Genomic DNA, 21,627 nt, shown 5'->3' with positions numbered 1-21,627 from the left:
AACATATACCCTAACATGCATTCTACCCCTTAAAACTTCATAAAACTTGTTTAAAACGCATAATAAGGGTGGATCCGAGCTTACCTCTTGAAGAAACGAGAGGGAAGACGATCCTAGCTTGGAGATGAAGAGATTGAGCTCCTTGAACCTCCAAGCACCCAAAACTTGTTCTTAGCTCACAAATCTTCAAAATAGAAGTTAAAACTCGTGAAAACCATGAAAGATCTAGGGAAAACACTCAAGATTGAGGGAGGAGCGGCGGAGACTCACCTTGGCCGACAATGGGAGAGAAAAAGCTCACCCGTGCGGACCAAAGGGACCCTTTTATATGTGGCTGGCCAGGCCACGTTCGGGGGCCGAATGTGCCTCCGTATCCATGCAATGTTCGGCGGCCGAACATAAGGTTCGGCGGCCGAACATAAGGTTCGGCGGCCGAACCTGCACTTCCCTCACTCATGCTTTCGGGGGCCTAACGTGCCTCCTAATCACATGCATGTTCGGCGGCCGAACTTGTCTTTCGGCGGCCGAACCTGGGTTTTTCCTTAAAGAATTTTCATGCAAAAACTCATTTAAAGTCATACTTAAAAATATTAAAAACATGAAAACATTTTATAAAACATGCTTTTACCCTTCTAGAGGTTTCCGACATCCGAGATTCCACCGGACGGTAGGAATTCCGATACCGGAGTCTAGCCGGGTATTACATCACTTACCTTAGGAAATCCCCCAATAAAGTCCATAGACACGGACTCCCAAGGTTTCTCCGCAATAGCCAATGGTTGAAGCAAACCAGCTTGCTTCTGGTGCTCACTCTTGTCTTGTTGACACACTAGACAAGTGCGAACGTAAGCCACAACATCCTCCTCCATCTTCGGCCAGAAATAGTTCCTCCCAAGAAGAGCCATCATCCTCCTCACTCCTGGATGTCCAGCCCACTGAGGGTCATGTGTCTCCCTAAGAATCTCCCTTCTTAGGCCACCAACACTAGGAACAAACAATCTGTCACCTGAAGCCATCAAGAAATCATCCTCCAGATAATATCTTCTCACAACTCCATCTTTAATCTGCTGAACCAGCTTTTTGTAGCCAACATCGTCCAGACTATGACTACGAATTCTGTCCATCATATCAGATTGGACACGAGTAGTGTTATACAATGCAACCACTACCTCTTTTCTGCTCAAGGCATCAGCAACCTGATTATGCCTGCCTGGCTTGTGTTCCCACACAAAATCATATTCAGCCAGAAATTCCTGCCAACGAGCCTGCTTGGGAGACAGCTTCTTCTGAGTCCTGAAGAAGGTGTTAGCAACGTTGTCAGTTTTAACAACAAACTTCATACCCAGCAAGTAGACTCTCCACACATGAAGACAATGGATAACAGCAACCATCTCCTTCTCATGGGCAGAATACTTCTGCTCAGCTTCATTTAGCTTCCTGCTCTCGAAGGCAACGAGATGTCCCTCCTGGACCAGCACCCCTCCAATAGCCTTATCAGAAGCATCAGTATGCACTTCAAATGGTGCATAAAAATCAGGCAACTTCAGCACAGGTTCTGAAGATATAGCAACTTTTAGCTTCTCAAAAGCACTTTGGCAATGACTCCCCCATTGCCATTTCTCATTCTTCCGCAGAAGATCTGTCAACGGTGCAGCTTTCTTGGAGTACCCAGCCACAAACTTTCTGTAATAGTTTGCAAGCCCAAGAAATAACCGCAACTCCGAGACTCCAGTTGGTATAGACCACTCCACAATGGCATCTACCTTCCTCGGGTCCATCTTCACCCTCCCTTGGCTTACAAGATGACCCAGGAACATGACTTCCTGTCTTGAGAACTCGCAGTTCTCCATGTTGACGTACAGTTTGTACATCTGCAACCTTTCCAACACCACCCTAGGTGCATCAAATGCTCATCCCAATTCCTACTATAGATGACTCCACCATCTAAGTACACCACAACAACTCATCAAGAAAGCCCTACAAGACATCACTCATGAGATTTACAAAATGTGGCAAGAGCATTTGCCAAATCGAAAAGGCATAACTCAGAATTCATAGACTCCACAGCGATTGACACCCATAGTCTCCGCTTTGTCTCCCTCAGCAATCCAAACCTGCCAATTCCCAGCCCATAGGTCCAGCTTTGTAAACCAGCAAGCTCCACTCAATCTGCCCATCAGATCATGGATAAGAGGCACAGGATATTTGTTCTTTATCGTCACTTTGTTCAAAGCACGATAATCTACACACATCCGCAAAGTACCATCTTGCTTTTTCTGGAACAAAACCGGCGCACCATAGGGAGCTTTTGAAGGTTGAATGTACCCTGCATCCAGCAACTCATTCAACTGCTTCCTCAGTTCAGCAAGCTCAAGAGGAGACATCCGATAAGGAGCATGTGCAGGAGGTTGAGATCCTGGCACCAATTCAATCTTGTGATCAATTGCTCTTCTAGGAGGCAACTCCTTTGGCAACTCAGAAGGCATCACATCTGCAAATTGCCTCAGCAACTCAGCAACTTGATCCGGGACTTCCACAATCCTGTCGGGCTTGACATCTAGCAAGGCAGCAAGGAAGGTCTCCTCACCTCTCCTTAACCCATTCTCAACCTGTGTAGCACTCAGCACACCATTCACCTTGCCAACATCATCACATTCATCCTTAGGAACAAATTTCCCTTGGACAAAACAGGTTCGCAATTCATCTAAAATGAACAACCCACTTAAATGAGGAACAACAGCAACTTTAGCCCGCATAAAGAAATCATTCCCCAAAATCAGATCAAAATCATCTAAAGGAACAACCAAGAAATTCACATATCCAGCCCAATCCCCAACAGTACACACAACATTGGCAGCCATGCCAATCACATCTCTAGCTGCCGAATTTACTGCCTTCATGCGGTTGGAGCTCTTGGTCACTTCCAAACCCAAAGTTTTGGCCATCCTCTCAGCCAAGAAGTTATGCGAGGCACCAGTATCAGCCATCGCTAACACTTCCGCACTATTCAATCTTATATTCACATACAGCAATCCTTTCAAAGGACTCACCCCTGAAATAGCATTCACCAAATGCATTGGATTCATGACAGCAGAATTCCCAGAGTCAGCAACTACAGGAACATGGTCATCTTCAGCCACAAGAGCAGTCAGCTTCTCCCTCTTCGGGCAATCCCTTGCACGATGGGGTCCATTGCATAGGAAACACCCCTGGCTTCCCTTCAAGAACTTGCTCCCCGAACTCTGACCATCAGCCTTCCCTTTGTCACCACTTTTCTTCTTGCCGCTTTTCTTCTCCAACCCTTTGCCCTTTCCCTTACTCGGGCCAGCATCTTTGTTGAGCTTGAAATCCACCAAGCCATCAGCAGCAGCAAAGGCACTAGGCAAATCCTTCACGTTTTGCCTTCTCAGCTCCATTTGTGCCCATGGTTGAAGACCAGACATAAAATTGAATAGTTTGTCCTCCTCGGACATATTTTGGATATCCAGCATCAAAGAACTAAATTCCTTGACATAATCCCTTACCGTACCCGATTGTTTCAGCCGCTTTAAAGAATCCCTTGCAACCCAAGAGGCATTGCAAGGTAGGAACTGATCCTTCATTTCCTTCTTTAATCTCTCCCACGAGTCAATCCTCGGCCTGCCAGCACTGGCATCATCAGACATACGGGTTCGCCACCACAACTTGGCATCCCCTGACAAGTACATGCTGGTGAATGTAACTTGCTCCACATCAGGGATCCTAGCAGCAGCAAAATACTGTTCCATGTCCCAAAGGAAATTCTCTAATTCCTTAGCACTTCGGGCACCATTGAATGCCTTAGGTTCCGGCACCTTCATCTTCCCATTAGAGACCGTCTCACCTGGGATCTCCGCAACTGTCCGCTTCACCAACGTCACGTCTGCCTCTAGCAAACTCACCCTTGCTCTCATCTCCTCAGAGAACTCGTTGAGCATGGTCTCAAGACGCTGAACAGACTCATGAAGGTCATCCATCCGAGTAGAAATGCTCTCTACCCCATCAGCATCAACTGGGCCAATGATAGATTCTAACCGTGCCACCCTTTCTCGAACAGCTTCTATAGCTCCACCTCCAGCCATAGTAGTTAGAGTAACCGTTCAAAGCAAACCTTTGCTCTGATACCAAATTGTCACAGGGTTCTAAGTCGAAACACACGCAGCGGAACAATCACTCAGAAACCTGCTAGGCAACCAAGAGATCCCACTTGGCTCAGCCACACAATCTCACAAAGTGAGGTTCGAAAGGCACAAAATCTCAACCAACAAAGTGCAAGACAACAGTATTTACAGGAAATAACTTTCCCAACCTTTCATTCACTAAAAGGAAACAATACAAGAGACACCTCTCACAGAACTCTCCCAAAACGTTCTAGCAGTGCTCTCTTTTTAGCTCTCACTAGCCAACCCCACACATTTACATATGCATGAGTATATATAGGATACATCAACAGCCTACAAGAAGTTGTGGTTGACACCCCCAACCACTAAGGAGTAAAATCCGCCCACTACTCATCATGGAAGTTATATAACTACCCACTACTCATCATGGAAGTTATATAACCGCCCACTAATGATCATGGGAGTTATAACTACCCACTTCCCATTATGGGAGTTATAACTACCCACTATCCCTCATGGGAGAACATGGCCACTACTCATCATGGGAGAACATGCCCCACTCTAGCATCACTTCCCCACGTTTGTAGGCCACTCCTTTGCATTCAGCAACTTCCAATCCCGACTGTAGCAGCATCCCACATGATGGACCGAACCGACACCCGAAGTCCAGCCCTTGCACCCAGCAGTCCACCAGCCTGCCCAAGCACACAGCCTTGCCAATTGAGTGCACCCCTGCACACTCCCAGTTGTGGTGAAATCAAGGCCCAACTTCACCCCAACTCAAGCCAACCGGCTCAAGGGTCTAACACTTATCCTAAGGGCAACAAGGGACCGGCACAAGGAAAGAAAGCTAAAAAAGCGTCTAGGGCTGTCAACTGGCAGGTTAAGGAAGCACCAGAAAGACAAGAGAAACCTCCTCCTAAAGGACAGAGTGTTATAAAAATAGTTTGATGGTTTATTTAAATAAATTGTAAAAATAAAAAGTAAAAAAACTCACATAAAAAAATTATAAATTTTTTTAAATATTTATATTATGAGAAATTTTAATTTTAACATAAAAGATTTTGAAACGAGATTTTAGAATGAATTTAAAATTAATATATTATATTATAAATTAAAGATTTAACATTAAAGGTGAACAATATTTAGTTTAAATTAAAAAAATCAACCGAATTAAATTAATTTAAAAATACATTTTGATTCGATTTAATTTTTAATTTTAAAATTTTTTATTATTTCAATTCGATTCGGTTTTGATCAGAAAAAATTAAAAAAATCAAATCGAACTAATTAATAATAATAATAATATATTATTTTCAATAATATAAAGAGATTAAATCATATTAAAGTTAAAATATTTTAATTAAATTTTAAATATTAAAAATAAAGTGTAAAAAATAAAAAAATTATTAAAAATTTAAATCAATCAAATCGAATCAAACTAAATGAGATCGATTCAGTTAATTTCTAATTAAAATTAATTCGATTTGATTTTTATAAATATTAAAATTTCACTTTTTAATTTATTCAATTCGATTCAATTTTAAATTAAATTTTAAATCAAATCGATTAAATTATTACCTCATAACACGTAATTAATTGAGATAAAAATTATGCCACTACAAATATGTTGACCAAGAATAAATGTCGTCTCTTAATAGAATTATGAAAATAAAATTGGAAAATTCAAATTGAAGAAAATTTCATATAAGCGTGTGGAAAAGATTGATGATAATCAAATATCTAAGAATTTATGGCCAATTGCACAAGCCTAAGAAATTCACATCCTGGCATTAAATATCTGTGAGAAGACTAGCGCTCATTCACTTGGTACCGCCATTAAATTTCAATAGACACCTAACATATCTTGAATTAATGGGGACCATTTATTACTTGGATTAGACATGCCCCTTGGAAAATTCTATATCTCTGGCTTAACTCATAAGCAATTCTCACAGCCACACAGATGAGATGCCCACACAACAATCAGATTATCAAGTCTCTGCTTAATTGACCACACAAACCTCAGCTTCTTGATTTAAATAAATCAAATATGTAACACAAACAATCATCAGCAAATAAGATTAAATACAAACGATTAGATTTAATTTGATAAAAGTTTAACTAATAAATAGTACAGACAGTTTACACCACAATCCAACACTAATCATATTCAGTTCCCTACCTGTGAGTACTCTTTCAAGCCATGTTATTGGAGAATCTTTAACCAAACCCAAGAACCCGCCACCAAAGTTCAACAACTCATAGGAGGAAGATCAGAAGTTTTTGCAGGCGGTGGCGATTTCTTGAAAGCCCTACTCCCAAAGAACAAAAACCCAAGAGTATGACCGGCCACAGCCACCAAGAGAACACCAACATTAAAGGACATAACAGCCAACATGACGAGGTAGGCCAAACTAATCCGGAGAGCGTGCAAGAAAGTCTGGATTAAACCAGCAGCCAGGTGGGTGGAGCCAGGCTTGATCAATTGGCAGTGGGAGAGCCACTCAACAAGAAAAGCAAAGAAAAAAACAGCTATCAAGGCTAAAACATACATGCCGGTTCTGGTTCCAGGCCAGCCATCGAAGAGAATTTCAGCATTCTTACCCCAGAAGAAGGTCATGTGAGTCATCATATTCATATGGTGGGTCATGGTCATCCCTCCTGTGGCGTTGGAGTTGTTCATGGCTTGACCCATGCCTCCCATGTCATGATCCATCTCTTTATAATGTTAAACCGTGTTTTTCGTTCTTCGACGGTGGTGTGGTGGCAGTCAGAGGAGGAGACGGTGACAGTATCTAGCCTGCTTCTATTACATGTATATAAAGGTGGATTTTCCTTAATTAAAATCTGATAGTACAATAAACTGAACGTGTACTGCATTAGGGGAGGTTTTTCTCCCCTGTGATGGGCAATATACACCACAATATGCAACCCTCCCAAGCGTCCACGTTAAAACGCAAGAAATTACGCAGAACTTCACGTCAGCATCTGAATCCTACCAAACAAAGGAAAAAAAAAAAAAAAAACAAATTGTAGGATTGACAAGTCGATTAATAATTTGATAATATTATGACACTGACGTCTACTCTGCTCATTTATTCACGTGATATGGAATCATGATTGCTGTAGTTACTATGAGTAGTATACAGTTGATATCACATAACATTGCCAAAAAGATTTTGTAATCTTAAGTTACTGCAAGAGAGGCATGTGCCTTACTAGAATAGGCAAAATTGACAACTGTTATCCTTATACTCAACCTACTTCATTGTGCAGCATTAATGCATCAGAGGTAGCTTTGTCAGCCATTAAAAAAAAAAAAAGAAGCTCTTCATTTAAACAGGTGGATAGGATTAGTTCTCCATTCAAACGTGCTTCTTGATAGGCCAATCTAATAACATGGTGAAACTATGTTACTTTCAGATTGGAAACTTTATAAATGGCCTAATCTAATAATAGCTTCTGTTTTTTTTTGAAATGGAAATCTAATAATAGCTTTATTGTCAAAAGTGTTATGGCTGCAAATTGTAGCCCCACGATGCAAATTTAATATCTCAATTCAAACTCAACTAAATAAATAAATTTATTTTTATAAACCATTTAAAATGATTAATTCAATTTATTTAATAATTTTATTTTAATATTTATTTTTATAAATCATTTTAAATATTAATTCAATTTATTTAATAATTTTATTAATCAGAATGTTTCAATTAAAATAATAAATTTATTAAATGTAATAATGTTTTAAGGGAATAAAAGATTAATTTAATTAATGGACATATAGAGCTCCGCCGTGGGCGGAGAAAGAGAAGGATAGCATTTTCTCAAGATAACTACTGCTTCCTGTAAGCAACAGGATAGAGAGCTAAGAGCTTTGTGCATCTGCGTGAAAAGAGAGAGGAAGAAATATGATGAGAAATCACGGTCGGTTGGTGCTAGTCCCATGTCCGTACCAAGGCCACATTAGTCCAATGCTTCAGCTTGGAACTTGTCTTCAATCATTGGGTTTCTCTGTCACAGTTGTTCAGACCAATTACAATTCTCCTAAGCATTTAAATCATCCCAATTTGACCTTTCTTTCAATACCTGATGGCTTATCTGATGATGAGATTTCTTCTGGGTATCATACATCACTTGTTTTGGCTATCAATGTTAACTGTTTAGCTCCTCTGGAGGAATGCTTGGTTCGGATGATGAAAAATCAGCAACCCCATGAAGAGCTTGTCGGCGTCATCTATGATGAACTCATGTACTTCGCTGAAGTGGTAGCTAATCGTCTAGAACTTCCAAGCATCATCTTCCGCACCAACAACGCAGCCACGTTTCGTTCCCGCGATTTCCTTCTACAACTCATGATTGGTGGTCACCTTCCATTCTCAGGTTTGAGCCATTTTATGCCTCACAACAAAACCTTTTTTCTGTGAAATATTGCTAGGAATTAAAGTATGGGAGGGGCTTTTTTTTAGAGGCTACTGCTGCTGCTGTGAATTATAATAGGAACACTATCATTGAAAATTCGCCAATGCTTTGAATATTGCAGATTCTGCATCCCAGGAACTGGTGCCAGGTCACTATCCCCTCAAGTTCAAGGATCTGCCAATTTCAAATTTCGGAATATCAGAAAATATCTTGCAAGCTCTAACTAATATGCGCAACATAAGAACAAGTTCAGCTGTCATCTGGAATACAACAGATAGCCTTGAGGAATCACCATTAGCACAGATAAAACAAGAATGCCCTGTTCCAATCTTCTCAGTAGGCCCTATACACAAATTTGACACAGCAGCTTCCTCCAGTAGCCTACTAGAAGAGGACACCAGCTGTATCACATGGCTTGATAAGCAAGCTCGTAAGTCTGTAATTTATATAAGCTTGGGGAGCTTGGCTTCCATGAATGTCTCGGACTTTTCTGAAATGGCTTGGGGCCTTGCCAACAGCAGACAGCTCTTCTTATGGGTCGTCAGGCCAGGATCAGTAATTGGGTCAGAGTGGGTAGAGTCATTAACCAATGATTATAAAGAAGCCGTCCAGAGCAGAGGGTGCATAGTTCAATGGGCACCCCAAAAGCAGGTGTTGAGGCATGAAGCAGTTGGCTTGTTCTGGACTCACTGTGGTTGGAATTCAACCCTGGAAAGTATCTGTGAAGGTGTTCCAATGATATGCAGTCCCTTTTTTGGAGACCAGAAAGTAACTGCCAGATATGTGAGTGAGGTGTGGAGGGTAGGTACCCACATGGAAAACAAGTGGGAGAGGGGTGAGATAGAGAAGATCATAAGAATGTTAATGGCGGATGATGAAGGGGAGGAGACAAGGCAGAGAGCAATTGATTTGAAGAATAAAGTTGAAGCTTGCGCAAGGGAAGGTGGTTCTTCCTACAATTCGGTGAAGAAATTAGTAGACTTTATAATGTCACTTAAGTTGCGTGATTGATTTGGATTTGAATTTCCTCCGTTCACTAGACTGGCTTTGCTAGTAGTTATGTTAGTTCCAAGTTCTTCCTGATTTAATGAGACTACAAATAGCAATTAGGAATTTAGCTCAATTAAATTGACGTAATTGGTTTAGATTTATTGTGTATATTCAATTGATATGAGTTTTAGTTTTAGCTAGACTGATTCTAATTTGCAAGCACGCCATGCATATACTCATCTTGAGAAGGAAGTTTGTCTTCCATTTGCCAGGTAAAATAAAGTGGTAATACTGTCAATTTTAAGCGATAATCAATTGTACAAAGGATTTAAAACTTATTGCAGTTGAAGATTTTGCAGAAAATAAAATATATTGAACAATTATGAAGTATGCAGTAGTATTATTAGATCATTAAACCAGCATACATTGTATCATCCATTGTAGTTACATCCATTCCATTCAGAAGAAAGAAATTAATCAACCAGAGATTTCAATTGCCTTGACATCAGGTCTCTTCACCTCCTCCTTAGGAACAGTCACTGTGAGAACCCCATTCTCCATGGAAGCCTTAACTTGATCCATCTTGGCATTCTCAGGCAGTCTGAACCTCCTCAAGAATTTGCCGCTGCTGCGCTCCACACGATGCCAAGTATCATTCTTGTCTTCCTTCTCCACATTCCTCTCTCCGCTGATTTGAAGCACTCTGTCATCTTCAATCTCCACTTTCACTTCCTCCTTTTTAAGCCCCGGAAGATCAGCCTTGAACACATGAGCTTCTGGAGTCTCTTTCCAGTCTATGCGAGCGTTAACAAAAGCAGAATTCTCACCAGAGATGATTGAAGAGGAAGAAGGAAATTGGAAGTCTTTGAATGGATCCCACAGCTCGAAAGAGTTGAAAGGATCAAAGATGCTGCTTCGTGTGTTACCGAAGAAACTTGGAACCAATGCCATTTTGTATTTGTTGGAAATGGGTTTAGCAATAGATATTGCTTGGGTTTGATTGTGTGCCGCGAATCGCTTGCCTTCTCTGGTGGATGGGAGGAGAAGGGCCTTACTTATAGGAAGCAGAAGAGAGTTCTGGAGATTTCTGGCGTGATCTTTATTCGGCTTTGATTAAGAAACGCTGATAAATTCCCGAACCTTCCAGAAAGCTTCAGACTGAAGATCTGGAGTTGGGCTTTGTTCTCGTAAAATCTGGAAGGTTTTTAGTGAGTCTGGACTTGGTTATGGAATGGGTCTGAACTGCAGTTTTCAAGGGTCCAAAACATAGTATAAAGAATGGGCCTTGTTGCTTCTGGAACGAATAGAATTCGTGATTCACGAGGTCCAGCTGAAACGAGCTGTCGTTCTACCACAGCCATAAACAGGCAAAGAAATATTACCACTTATAACCAATTAATATATTTTTAATAATAATTATTGAAACATATATTAATATTACATAATATTCGTGCAAAGTAAAATTATAAGTTGTTATTATGAGATGGTAGCCACGTGGCAAGAAATTCAAAGTGAAAATATAGTCTCCCTTAAGAAAAGAAAGATCTAAATACTTTAACATCCGATTTAATGACAAAATTCGCCCTCCATCGATTGACGGAATCTTGGTATAGAGTTATTGTTATTAGATATTTTTATTTTGCTTGAAATCACATGATTATCAATTTATTAGCTGATGATGCCTTTTATTGAGTAGCCGACCACATTATTGTCGGATTCAAAAGAAATATTATATTTATTTTTATCTTCTTACAGTATAAAAAGAGAGTTATCGCAGAGACAAAGATATACTATCTCTAATGCTACACAAGATCTAAGTAATCCATTATATTCTCTATATCCTTCTTGAGTATTAGAGTGACTGTTGTGTGCATTCACTACCGCCTCACGCTTCATTTCTTGCAGATTCTAATCAATCATAACATAACTCTCATTCGACCATGTCATTAATCTAAATTTAGCAATATCATTTAGTTTCATTGCCGGAAAGATCTATTAAACCCTCTTTTGGATCACAACCGATTCTCTATCATTTATCCACACTCAAAATGGCGAGAAGCCCTACAGCGGCTGACAATATCACTACTAACGAGTAAGTCATTATTTCCTCTGTCCTAGATAACTGGAAGAATATGCCTCAATTGATTAACAAAGCAGACCCTAATAATTTGAACAACGAGCAAATACTCTAGTATATTTAAAGGTCGCAGACTACTCTCGGACAATATAAAATCCAGAAAGAAGCGTCTAAAATGGACCTAAGAAGAAGAGATGAAGTTTCCGTAGACACCCCAAGGGTCTAGATGGAAACGACCAAGTTGTAGCATAAAGGTAAGTCTAAATCTGAACATGAATCGGATGCGATCTCGAAAGGAGTGAATCAGAAACTAGTACGAGTCATACAAAGATACCAAAGAGAAAAGGAAGGAGATTTTAGTTTAGATGGGTCTCATCTGAGATCGCGAGATTATCAATTTATTAGCTGGCGATGCCCCTTATCGAGTAACCGGCCATATCATCGTCAGATTAATAGAAAATACTATTTTTATTTTTATTTTCTTGCAGTATAAAAGGAGAGCTATCACAGAAATAAATGTATACTATCTCTAATACTACACAAGTCATCATGGACATCTACCACCTTCTCACACTTCCTCTCTTACAAGTTCTAGTCAATACAATATAACTCCTTTTTTACCAAGTTCTAGTCAATACAACATAACTTCTTTTTTACCACGTCATTAATTTAATTTCAGTAATATCAATAATAATATTAAAAATTAAATAGAATTTATAAAAATAATAATTATAAAAATGTATTATTAATAAAAAAATTAGCATTCGATTAGTTATTTTTTAACCAATAATTCAAAATGAAAAAAAAAAATTGTTAATTGATAGTAGACTGAATCGAAGATAACTCCATAAAAATAACTAAGTTTTGTTAATTTGATTTGGTTATTAAATTACCCCACAATACGCGTCCTGGTTCAACTCATATTTTAGAAAACATTATATCTTTTTGTATAAAAAAAAAAATTAAATTTATGCATTTTCATAGCGTGTGGATTGCAAAATTGAATTTCCATACAGCATATTACATTTACCATTTTAAATAGTTTGTACAAATTTAAAGAGAAGAATCATTCGTTTGCAATTAAGGGAAATGATAAGTATTTTTACCATAATAATAAATGAATTATATTTTATTAAATAAATTGTTTCTGAATTAAAAAAATTTAAATTCTTTTCATGAGATAAACACTTCCATGACTAAATACTAAATTATTAATCAAATATAGAAACTAATAAATTACAATTCTAATTCATGAAGTTAATATCTCACAATTCATTTCACAACCCATATGTCTCTATACAAATATTTTTTTCCCTCCCCAAATATTTGTTGAGACCGTAGTTTCCTATTTTGATTCACTTTTTTTTAAACTATAAGGACATATAAATTTATTGTTATAACTTTATTTAATTCTATCTTATTTTTTAAAAGTATTTTAAAATATATCTTATTATTTAATAAAATTTAATATAAAGACATATAAATTTATCTTGTCTCAGGTGGACCATGGTCTCCCATGATCAATCTCAAATTTAACATTATGTAATAGGTAAGATTCGATACTTCTAACTTTTAAAATTAGACATAATATACAAAAACACTAAGTCCACTTCATTGTTTATTATTTATCACCGTCATACTGCACAAAAGAAATGGAAGTTATGACGGAAGGCAAGCAACTTAGGCTACTAAGATAACATAAACTCTACTAATTTACTTAGAGAATTGTAGGAGGAACCTCCTTTCTTGAAACAACATTCTACGCTTTCTTTCAAATCCTCAGCCCTTTTCCTAATTTCTTCCCCTTCTTCTTCTACCATCAACCTTCTCACAACTCTTTCTATCTCATTTCTCTCCAACTCATTCTCCAATTGCAATCCTATTCTCCAAACATGACTCACAAATCTCGCGGTTACCATTTGATCTGCAAAACATGGTCTGCAAATCATTGGAACCCCTTCGGATATGGTCTCTAAGGTTGAATTCCAACCACAATGTGTCCAAAATCCTCCCACTGAAGGATGTGCCAACACTTCCCTTTGTGGTGCCCATTTCACAATGCACCCTCTTTCTCCAACAGTTTCCATGAAACCTTCGGGTAATGATTCGATCCACTCTGAACCGTGTATTGAACCAGGCCTAATCACCCACAAGAAAGGCTGCTTGCTGTTGGCAAGACCCCAAGCCATTTCAGCCAATTCTTTCTCATTTGTGGAAGCCATGCTTCCTAAACTTATGTAAAGAACAGAATTAGGATCTTGCTTGTCAAGCCATTCAATGCAGCTACTATCTTCTTTTAGTAGACTGCTAGAACATGCTGGTGCAAATTTATGCATAGGGCCTATTGTGAAGATTGGAATAGGAAATTGCTTTAGCTGCTGCTCAACCAGTAGCGATTCTTCGAGGCAATCCATGGTATTCCAAATGACAGCTGAAGATGTTTTGATGTCGCACATATGAGCCAATAGCTGATAGAAATTTTCTGGTGTTCCAAAATTGCAAATAGGTAGATCCTTGAACCTTAAGGTGGGAAATCCAGGTACTTGGTCCTGTGACATGGCATCTATATCCAAGTTCTGTTAGAATGTTATGGATAAGCAGACTTAATTAAGACTTAAAATTGTAAATACGTATATACCTGGAAAGGGGATGTAACCTTCATCCTTGAGTTGGAGAATGGCGAGGCGAGAAAGGAGGCTGGCTGCACTGCTAGTGCGCAAAACAATGCTTGGAATGTTGAGATGATTGGCCACTTCTTCTGAAAAGTACATAAGGTCATCATATATGATGCATGTAATATCTTCACGAGACTCCCTCTGTATCAAGCATTCCTGCAAGGGAATCCTGCATCTTTCATTCAAGGCCAAAATGACATCAACTACATTGAAAGAGGCAATTTCTTGTTTGGACAAGCCTTCTGGTATAAATTGGAAATCAAAATCAGGGTGGTTAGAGGGTTTAGGAGAGTTGAGTTGGGTATGAACAATGGTGATGGAGAAGCCCCTGTTGTGGAGGATGGTTCCAAGTTGAAGCATTGGACTAATATGGCCTTGGAATGGGCATGGAACCAGCACCACTCTGCTGCATCTCTTGGGAGCCATCACTGCTCTCTCTCACTCTCTCTAACAATATCGCATGCAGGCTCTGAATTTGAGAGTTGCAGTTTGCTTCTAGCGCCTTTATGGATATAAATACAAGATCTAATTTGACTATTTTGAGTATGGCAAGTGCAATGGCCTACCTATTTGTTTGTTATTAATTAATTCACATATTGTTTGCAGACAAAAACTATGGCCAATAATGATCCGTGTCAAATTTTGATTATATTTATTTTTTTTTAAATACAAGAAATTTAATTATTAAAATCTCATCAACTCTTACTGTTTATGGATGAGATTTTTATTGGATGATTTCTCTCCACATATGTTGATTTCTTCTGTTGATGAGATTTTTATTGGATGATTTCTCTGCACATATGTTGATTTCTTCTGTTGTTTGTGGAGCCCATTTATTCAACATACTTCATTATTATCATCGTTGTCATTTAGTAATGGTGGCGGATTTCTCTCCATATATATTGATTTTTTCTTGGGTAATTTATGATTTAATCTCTGGATATTGCCATTATTAATAAGTCAGTCTCTGTATTTTTAAAAACGTATTAAAACGTCCTTATGTTTTATTTTCGTAAACGAAATAGTCCTATTTTCCGTTAAAATTAGATAAAGGAGGAGAGAGAAAAATTTTAAAATCCAATTTTACCCTCAAATAAAACCATTTATTTAGTCCTTGTATATTGTAATTATTAACAAGTTAGTCCTTACATTTTTAAAAATCTATTAAAATATTTTTATTATTTTTCATATCTATTAAAACGTCATTATTATTTTTTTCCATCAATGAAATAGTCCCTATCTTTTCTCACATCTATTAAAACATCCTTCTCGTTTATTTAAGTCAACGAAATAGTCCCTCCTCATCGTTTCTTTCTGTCAACGAAATCGTCTCTCCCTATATTTTTAGAAATATATTAAAACGTCCTTATTGTTTCTTTTTATCAACGAAATAGTCTCTATCTTTTCTCAGATCTATTAAAACATCCTTATTGTTTCTTTTTATCAATAAAATAGTCTCTATCTTTTCTTTCCTCCTCCTCCTCCTAAAAAGAAGAAGAAGAAGAAGAAGAAGAAGAAGAAGAAGAAGAAGAAGAAGAAGAAGAAGGAGAAGAAGAAGAAGAAGAAGAAGGAGAAGAAGAAGAAGAAGGAGAGAAAGAAGAAAAAGAAGAAGAAGAAGAAGAAGAAGAAGAAGGAGAAGGAGAAGAATGAGAAGAAGAAGGAGAAAAAACAGAAGAAGAAGAAAAAGGAGAAGAAGCAGAAAAAGAAGAAGCAAAAGGAAGAAGAATTGATGAAGAAGAAAAGAAAGGAGGAGGAGGAGGAGGCGAAAAATAATTGGGGATAATTTAGTCTTTTACTATATTTTTAACGGCAAAAATAGACAGAAGAACTATTTCGTTGACGGAGAGAAAACATAAGGACGTTTTAATAGGTTTCTGAAAATACAGAGACTGACTTGTTAATAATAGCAATACTTAGGGATTAAATCGTAAATTACCCTTTTTTCTTTTATCACATCTCTCCAATATTTCGTGGAGCACATCTCTCATTTTTCATTGCTTTTATGATTACACTTTCAATAATTGCTACGTTGAGTCATGGGTAATTATTATAGTCAACCCTAATTAATTAAAATATTTTTATAATTTTAAAATTATATTAAAATATATTTATATAATAAAAATATATTTATAATTATTTTCATTTAATTAGTAATAAAAAAACACAATTTAAATTAATATTACCAATATTTATTAATAATAAATATTTTAAAATTATTAATAAAATCTTATTACAAATATAAATTTAATATATTTATATTATAAAGTATTACCGTTTATGTTTATCATACATTTTCAATAAGTAGATATTTAAAAATAATATATCAATACATTTATTAAAAAATTTTAAATTTATAAAAATATTTATTTTCACATATAAAAAACAATTTTCAAAAAGTCTCCTAGAGAATAATTTTCAATAATTTAAAAAATGAAAGAAAATTTTAAAAAATATTTAAATAGTGATTATAAAAATATTATTAATTAATACTAAAATAATTTATTAAATCAAAAAATTAAAATTTAAAACAGTTCTTTATTGAATTAGAAAGTGTTATAATTTAATCCAATTAATCAAGTTAGAAATGTTTGAATAAAAATTAATTTTATTATTATTATTTAAAAAGTTAAATAAATTTCAGAATAAATCTGAATAAAAATATATATTAATATCGTGCATAACACTAAGTAAGTATTTAATTTTAGTCCATCGGAAAATAAATAGTCCAGAATTTTCTGTAAATATAGGAAAAATAAAAATCATGAATCTGATAGTAAGTTCGTTATTCAGTTCACAGAACCGTTGCCTGAAAATACTTGAAGCACATCTGCTCTCTATGAATACCTTACATATCTCCTCATTCTTCCACAGATTCCAGCACCAAAGGTGATCAAACGAGTTAACGGGCAGGCAAACCAATTCTGCATACTTCACTTTGCTTTTCTAGAGATAATGGCGATGATTCGAAGCTTTTTTGGTGACCGACGAAGTGGCGTCTTCGATCACTTTTCTTCTTTTGATTTCTCGGATCCACCGAAAAATTTTCCTTTCCCTTCAACGCTTTCTCAGGAAAACATTGCGTTAGTTAACCCTCAAATTGATTGGAAAGAAAGAATCCCCTGATGCTCACGTATTCAAGGCGGATCTTCCGGGGCTGAAGAAAGAGGAAGTAAAGTGGAGATCGTAAATGACAGGGTGCATGCTATTTACAGTGATGGATCAAAAAATTTAAGTTGGGAATTTAATTTAATTTAATTTATTTAGAAAATTTTTGAATTTATTTATTTTAATTTTTTTATTAATATAAATATTAAAGACAATTTTTTAAATTGAGAGTCAAAATAATTGAAAATTTTTACATAAATAAAATTTTGCAAATTGAATGAATTTTTTCATTTAATTTTTTTAATTTGAATAGTTTAATCTATTATCCATATAAATGCTATTTAATTTTATTTATATTTATAAATTATTTTTTAAATAAAGTTAAACCAATTTATAACTTATTAAATTTATTTTTTTAAATTTAAATAATTTATGAAAATATTAAATAATTTAACTATTATTCATAATATTTTTTTTAAAAAATAAAATTTATTTTTTATAAATTTAAATAATTTAATATATAATTTCAATCACATAAATAAAAATAAAAATAATAAATATTAATTATTACTAAAAATTGATTATAAAAAATAAATATGAATAATTTAGCTTATAAATATTTTTAAAAAGGAAAAATATTAATATATTTAAGTTGAATTATAGAAGATTAAAAATAAATTTTTTTAAATTGAAATAGAATAAAATAGTTTATTGTTATAAAAATAATATTTAGCTTGTAATTTTATTTATGAGAGAATGAAGTTTATGAATTTTTATAAATTTATAAATTTATTTTTATATTAAAATTATACAAATAAAAATATTTCTATATTTTATAAAATTAAGTTATTTAATAATTTATTAAAAAATATTAATGAATTTATTTAGATTTTAATAAAAAAAATCAATAGTATAAATATTTAATTTTATAGATGCTAAATAATATGTATATTTAAAATTATATGGATTAAAAATATAAATATTCAATATAGGTTAATAATATAATTTTTAAATAGGGATAAACTAATAAATTTTTTAAAAATTTAAAATTTTAATAATAATTTTTTTCATTTATTTATAATTGAAAAAAAATTCAAACCCATAAAAATTTCAGAAAGCCACATTAATAGTATTAAATAATATATATATTTAAAATTATATAATTAAAAATATAAATATCCAATATAAATTAATAGTCTAATTTTTAACTAGAAATAAATTAATAAACTTTTTAAAAATTTAGAGACTTAATAATAATTCTTCTCACATTTATTTAAAATTAAAGAAAATTTATCTAAATACACTTAAAAAATTTTAAAAATTTTAGGAGGCTCCTCCCTTGGCCCCACTGTGAGTCCATTGATGGGCATCGGGTTGAACACAGCAGTGGCAAGTTTTTGAGGAGGTTCAGGTTGCCGGAGAATGTGAAGATGGACGAAGTTAAGGTCTCTATGGAAAATGGGGTTCTGACGGTCATAGTGCCAAAAGTAGAAGCGAAGAAACCTGACGTTAAGGCCATTGAAATATCTTGTTAAGGCTGCTTCTATTGCATCACTCAGCCTCACTGTGATCTGATTGTGTCGCAATGACAATGTCTCAAATAATTTATGGTTTGCATCGATTTATTTTGATTTTTATTTTCACTTTTTACAAAGAATAAATTCAATAATTATTGATCTAGGAAAATGCCAAAGATTTTACAATATATCATATGAGATATGTATTATGAATTTCTGTTGTATCTGCCATTGTCAAAATATATTTTATCTGCAGAAGACCTCCTCTTGCATAGAAATTATTTATAATTATGTTTATAAATTAAAAAAACTGTAATGACTCAATTAAAAGTAATAAACAAATAAATCCATTATTAAATTAATCAATCAAATATACTCAATAACAAATTACAATAATATCTAAAAACAATTAACTTTTTCACAATTTACTTTCACACTTTTCACAAATTTTTTTTTCTCCCCAGATCTCGTCTTTATTTACTATTTATCACTGTGATACTGCAACAAATAAATGGTAGTTGTGACAAGGCAACCAACTTAGGCTACTAAGATAGCATAAACTCCACTAACTTACTTATAGAATTGTAGGAGGAGCCACCTTTCTTAAAACAAGCTTCTACTTTTTCCTTCAAATCCTCAGCCCTCTTCCTAATTTCCTCCCCTTCTTCATCTACCATTAACCTTCTCACAACTTTCTCTATCTCATTTCTCTCCAATTCATTCTCCAATTGTAATCCTATTCTCCAAACATGGCTCACGAATCTCGCGGTTACCATTTGATCTGCAAAACATGGTCTGCATATCATTGGAACCCCTTCGGATATAGTCTCCAAGGTTGAATTCCAACCACAATGCGTCCAAAATCCTCCCACTGAAGGATGTGCCAACACTTCCCTTTGTGGTGCCCATTTCACAATGCACCCTCTTTCTCCAACAGTTTCCATGAAACCTTCAGGCAATGATTCAATCCACTCTGAACCGTGTATTGAACCAGGCCTAATCACCCACAAGAAAGGCTGCTTGCTGTTGGCAAGACCCCAAGCCATTTCAGCCAATTCTTTCTCATTTGTGGAAGCCATGCTTCCTAAACTTATGTAAAGAACAGAATTAGGATCTTGCTTATCAAGCCATTCAGTGCAGCTACTATCTTCTTTTAATAGACTGCTAGAACATGCTGGTGCAAATTTATGCATAGGACCTACTGTGAAGATTGGAATAGGAAATTGCTTAAGCTGCTGCTCAACCAGTAGCGATTCTTCAAGGCAATCCATGGTATTCCAGATGACAGCTGAAGATGTTTTAGTGTCGCATACATGAGCCAATAGCTGATAGAAATTTTCCGGTGTTCCAAGATCGCAAATAGGTAGATCCTTGTACCTTAATGTGGGAAATTCAGGTACTAAATCCTGGGACATATCATCTGTATCGAGGTTATGTTAGAATGTTACTGATAAGAAGACTTGATTAAGACTGAAATTGTATATGCGTATGTACCTGGGATGGGGATGTAACCTTCATCCTTGAGCTGGAGAATGGCGAGACGAGAAAGAAGGCTGGCGGCACTGCTAGTCCGCAAAACAATGCTTGGAATGTTGAGATGATTAGCCACTTCTTCTGAAAAGTACATAAGGTCATCATATATGATACATGTTATCTCTTCACAAGACTCACTCTGTAGCATCATCCGTATCAAGCATTCCTGGAAGGGAATTCTGCATCTTTCATTCAACGCCAAAATGATATCAACTAAATTCAAAGAGGCAATTTCTTGTTTGGACAAGCCCTCTGGTATAGATTGGAAATCAAATTCAGGGTGCTTGGAGGGTTTAGGAGAATTGAGTTGGGTGTGCACAATGGTGATAGAGAAGCCCCTTGCATGCAGGATGGTCCCAAGTTGAAGCATTGGATTAATATGGCCTTGGAATGGGCAGGGAACCAGCACCACTCTGTTGCATCTCTGGGGAGCCATCTCTGCCTCTCTCTGTCACTCTCTCTAACAGGCTCTGAGTTTGAGAGGTGTGGTTTGCTTCTAGCATCTTCATGGGTATAAATAGAAAAATAACGGCACATAAAATATTTGAGCATGGCAAGTGCATTGGCCCAGTTTTTCGTAGACAAAACTAACATTAATAGTATTTAGGCCAATAATGATCCTTAATTCGTGCCAAGTTTCGATTATTATCCGTTTTTTTTTTAAACATAGATTTATGGATATATATCTTTGACTCCATGTAGTGGAAAGCAACTAGGACAGAGGAATCATATCGTGATGCGAGTGTTTATGCTGATGAGTTATTACTAAGATGATTATTTGGTTACAACTTCAAATATTTTGACTTGGTTGTAGTGAAGTTTAATTTTCCTTTTTTTTTAAAAAAAAAAATCATTTTAAACAGTATTAACGACTATAACAAAAAATTAATTTCTTTGTAATTTTTTATCAAAAACCATACTTTATTTGAAGACAAGATTAATATGAAAAGAAATGCGCTTATTTTAGTATTAACAGTTTCAAATAATAGAATTCAAAAGAATTATATTATTTTAAAAATTATTCCAAACACATAAATATTTTTAACAAATTTATTTTTTAATAGAAATTAATTAAATTTTATCATTACGAATCGTTCAACTAGGTAATAAAATACAATTAATTTTTTTAATTAAAATCAATTAAATTTTATCATTAAGAATCGTTC

At 35.4% G+C, this 21,627-nt stretch overlaps 6 protein-coding genes and 1 pseudogene across 6 annotated transcripts; 2 read left to right on the top strand and 5 right to left on the bottom strand.

The window, feature by feature from the left end:
* Positions 1 to 2,045: 2,045 nt before the first annotated feature.
* Positions 2,046 to 4,100, bottom strand: LOC122723054. The gene has a single exon (XM_043953790.1). It carries the CDS (start codon positions 4,098 to 4,100, stop codon positions 2,046 to 2,048), a length of 2,055 nt encoding a protein of 684 aa, XP_043809725.1.
* Positions 4,101 to 6,149: 2,049 nt separating this feature from the next.
* On the bottom strand, positions 6,150 to 7,073 carry LOC110609485 (copper transporter 1). The gene has a single exon (XM_021749077.2). It carries the CDS (start codon positions 6,856 to 6,858, stop codon positions 6,394 to 6,396), a length of 465 nt encoding a protein of 154 aa, XP_021604769.1. The 5' UTR covers positions 6,859 to 7,073; the 3' UTR covers positions 6,150 to 6,393.
* An 850-nt stretch (positions 7,074 to 7,923) lies between these two features.
* Positions 7,924 to 9,752, top strand: LOC110607318 (UDP-glycosyltransferase 76E2). Its single transcript, XM_021746408.2, has 2 exons — positions 7,924 to 8,525; positions 8,686 to 9,752. The coding sequence occupies exons 1-2, from the start codon at positions 8,054 to 8,056 to the stop codon at positions 9,573 to 9,575; spliced, it is 1,362 nt and encodes a 453-aa protein (XP_021602100.1). The 5' UTR covers positions 7,924 to 8,053; the 3' UTR covers positions 9,576 to 9,752.
* Positions 9,753 to 9,905: 153 nt separating this feature from the next.
* Positions 9,906 to 10,830, bottom strand: LOC110607327 (17.3 kDa class I heat shock protein). The gene has a single exon (XM_021746418.2). The coding sequence runs from the start codon at positions 10,503 to 10,505 to the stop codon at positions 10,032 to 10,034; it is 474 nt and encodes a 157-aa protein (XP_021602110.1). The 5' UTR covers positions 10,506 to 10,830; the 3' UTR covers positions 9,906 to 10,031.
* A 2,391-nt stretch (positions 10,831 to 13,221) lies between these two features.
* On the bottom strand, positions 13,222 to 14,804 carry LOC110605186 (UDP-glucose iridoid glucosyltransferase). Its single transcript, XM_021743560.2, has 2 exons — positions 14,270 to 14,804; positions 13,222 to 14,194 (listed from the first exon to the last, which is right to left on the bottom strand). The coding sequence occupies exons 1-2, from the start codon at positions 14,730 to 14,732 to the stop codon at positions 13,320 to 13,322; spliced, it is 1,338 nt and encodes a 445-aa protein (XP_021599252.1). The 5' UTR covers positions 14,733 to 14,804; the 3' UTR covers positions 13,222 to 13,319.
* A 2,211-nt stretch (positions 14,805 to 17,015) lies between these two features.
* LOC110605027 lies at positions 17,016 to 18,946 on the top strand (annotated as a pseudogene).
* Positions 18,947 to 19,262: 316 nt separating this feature from the next.
* Positions 19,263 to 20,960, bottom strand: LOC110605007 (UDP-glucose iridoid glucosyltransferase). Its single transcript, XM_021743300.2, has 2 exons — positions 20,423 to 20,960; positions 19,263 to 20,348 (listed from the first exon to the last, which is right to left on the bottom strand). The coding sequence occupies exons 1-2, from the start codon at positions 20,895 to 20,897 to the stop codon at positions 19,474 to 19,476; spliced, it is 1,350 nt and encodes a 449-aa protein (XP_021598992.1). The 5' UTR covers positions 20,898 to 20,960; the 3' UTR covers positions 19,263 to 19,473.
* Between the last annotated feature and the right edge of the window lie 667 nt (positions 20,961 to 21,627).

Source organism: Manihot esculenta, chromosome 2 (assembly GCF_001659605.2).
Source record: "Manihot esculenta cultivar AM560-2 chromosome 2, M.esculenta_v8, whole genome shotgun sequence".
In the NCBI taxonomy this organism is placed as follows: domain Eukaryota; kingdom Viridiplantae; phylum Streptophyta; class Magnoliopsida; order Malpighiales; family Euphorbiaceae; genus Manihot; species Manihot esculenta.
This window is presented reverse-complemented; position numbering and strand designations above follow the sequence as displayed.

Bases quoted from the DNA above. Each gene is read 5' to 3' on its own strand.
- LOC122723054 (XM_043953790.1), bottom strand. From the start codon at position 4,100: ATGGCTGGAGGTGGAGCTATAGAAGCTGTTCGAGAAAGGGTGGCACGG.
- LOC110609485 (XM_021749077.2), bottom strand. From the start codon at position 6,858: ATGGATCATGACATGGGAGGCATGGGTCAAGCCATGAACAACTCCAAC.
- LOC110607318 (XM_021746408.2), top strand. From the start codon at position 8,054: ATGATGAGAAATCACGGTCGGTTGGTGCTAGTCCCATGTCCGTACCAA. The intron at 8,526-8,685 runs GTTTGAGCCATT...TGAATATTGCAG, and splicing joins TGGTCACCTTCCATTCTCAG to ATTCTGCATCCCAGGAACTG.
- LOC110607327 (XM_021746418.2), bottom strand. From the start codon at position 10,505: ATGGCATTGGTTCCAAGTTTCTTCGGTAACACACGAAGCAGCATCTTT.
- LOC110605186 (XM_021743560.2), bottom strand. From the start codon at position 14,732: ATGGCTCCCAAGAGATGCAGCAGAGTGGTGCTGGTTCCATGCCCATTC. The intron at 14,195-14,269 runs GTATATACGTAT...ACTTGGATATAG, and splicing joins AGGTTACATCCCCTTTCCAG to ATGCCATGTCACAGGACCAA.
- LOC110605007 (XM_021743300.2), bottom strand. From the start codon at position 20,897: ATGGCTCCCCAGAGATGCAACAGAGTGGTGCTGGTTCCCTGCCCATTC. The intron at 20,349-20,422 runs GTACATACGCAT...ACCTCGATACAG, and splicing joins AGGTTACATCCCCATCCCAG to ATGATATGTCCCAGGATTTA.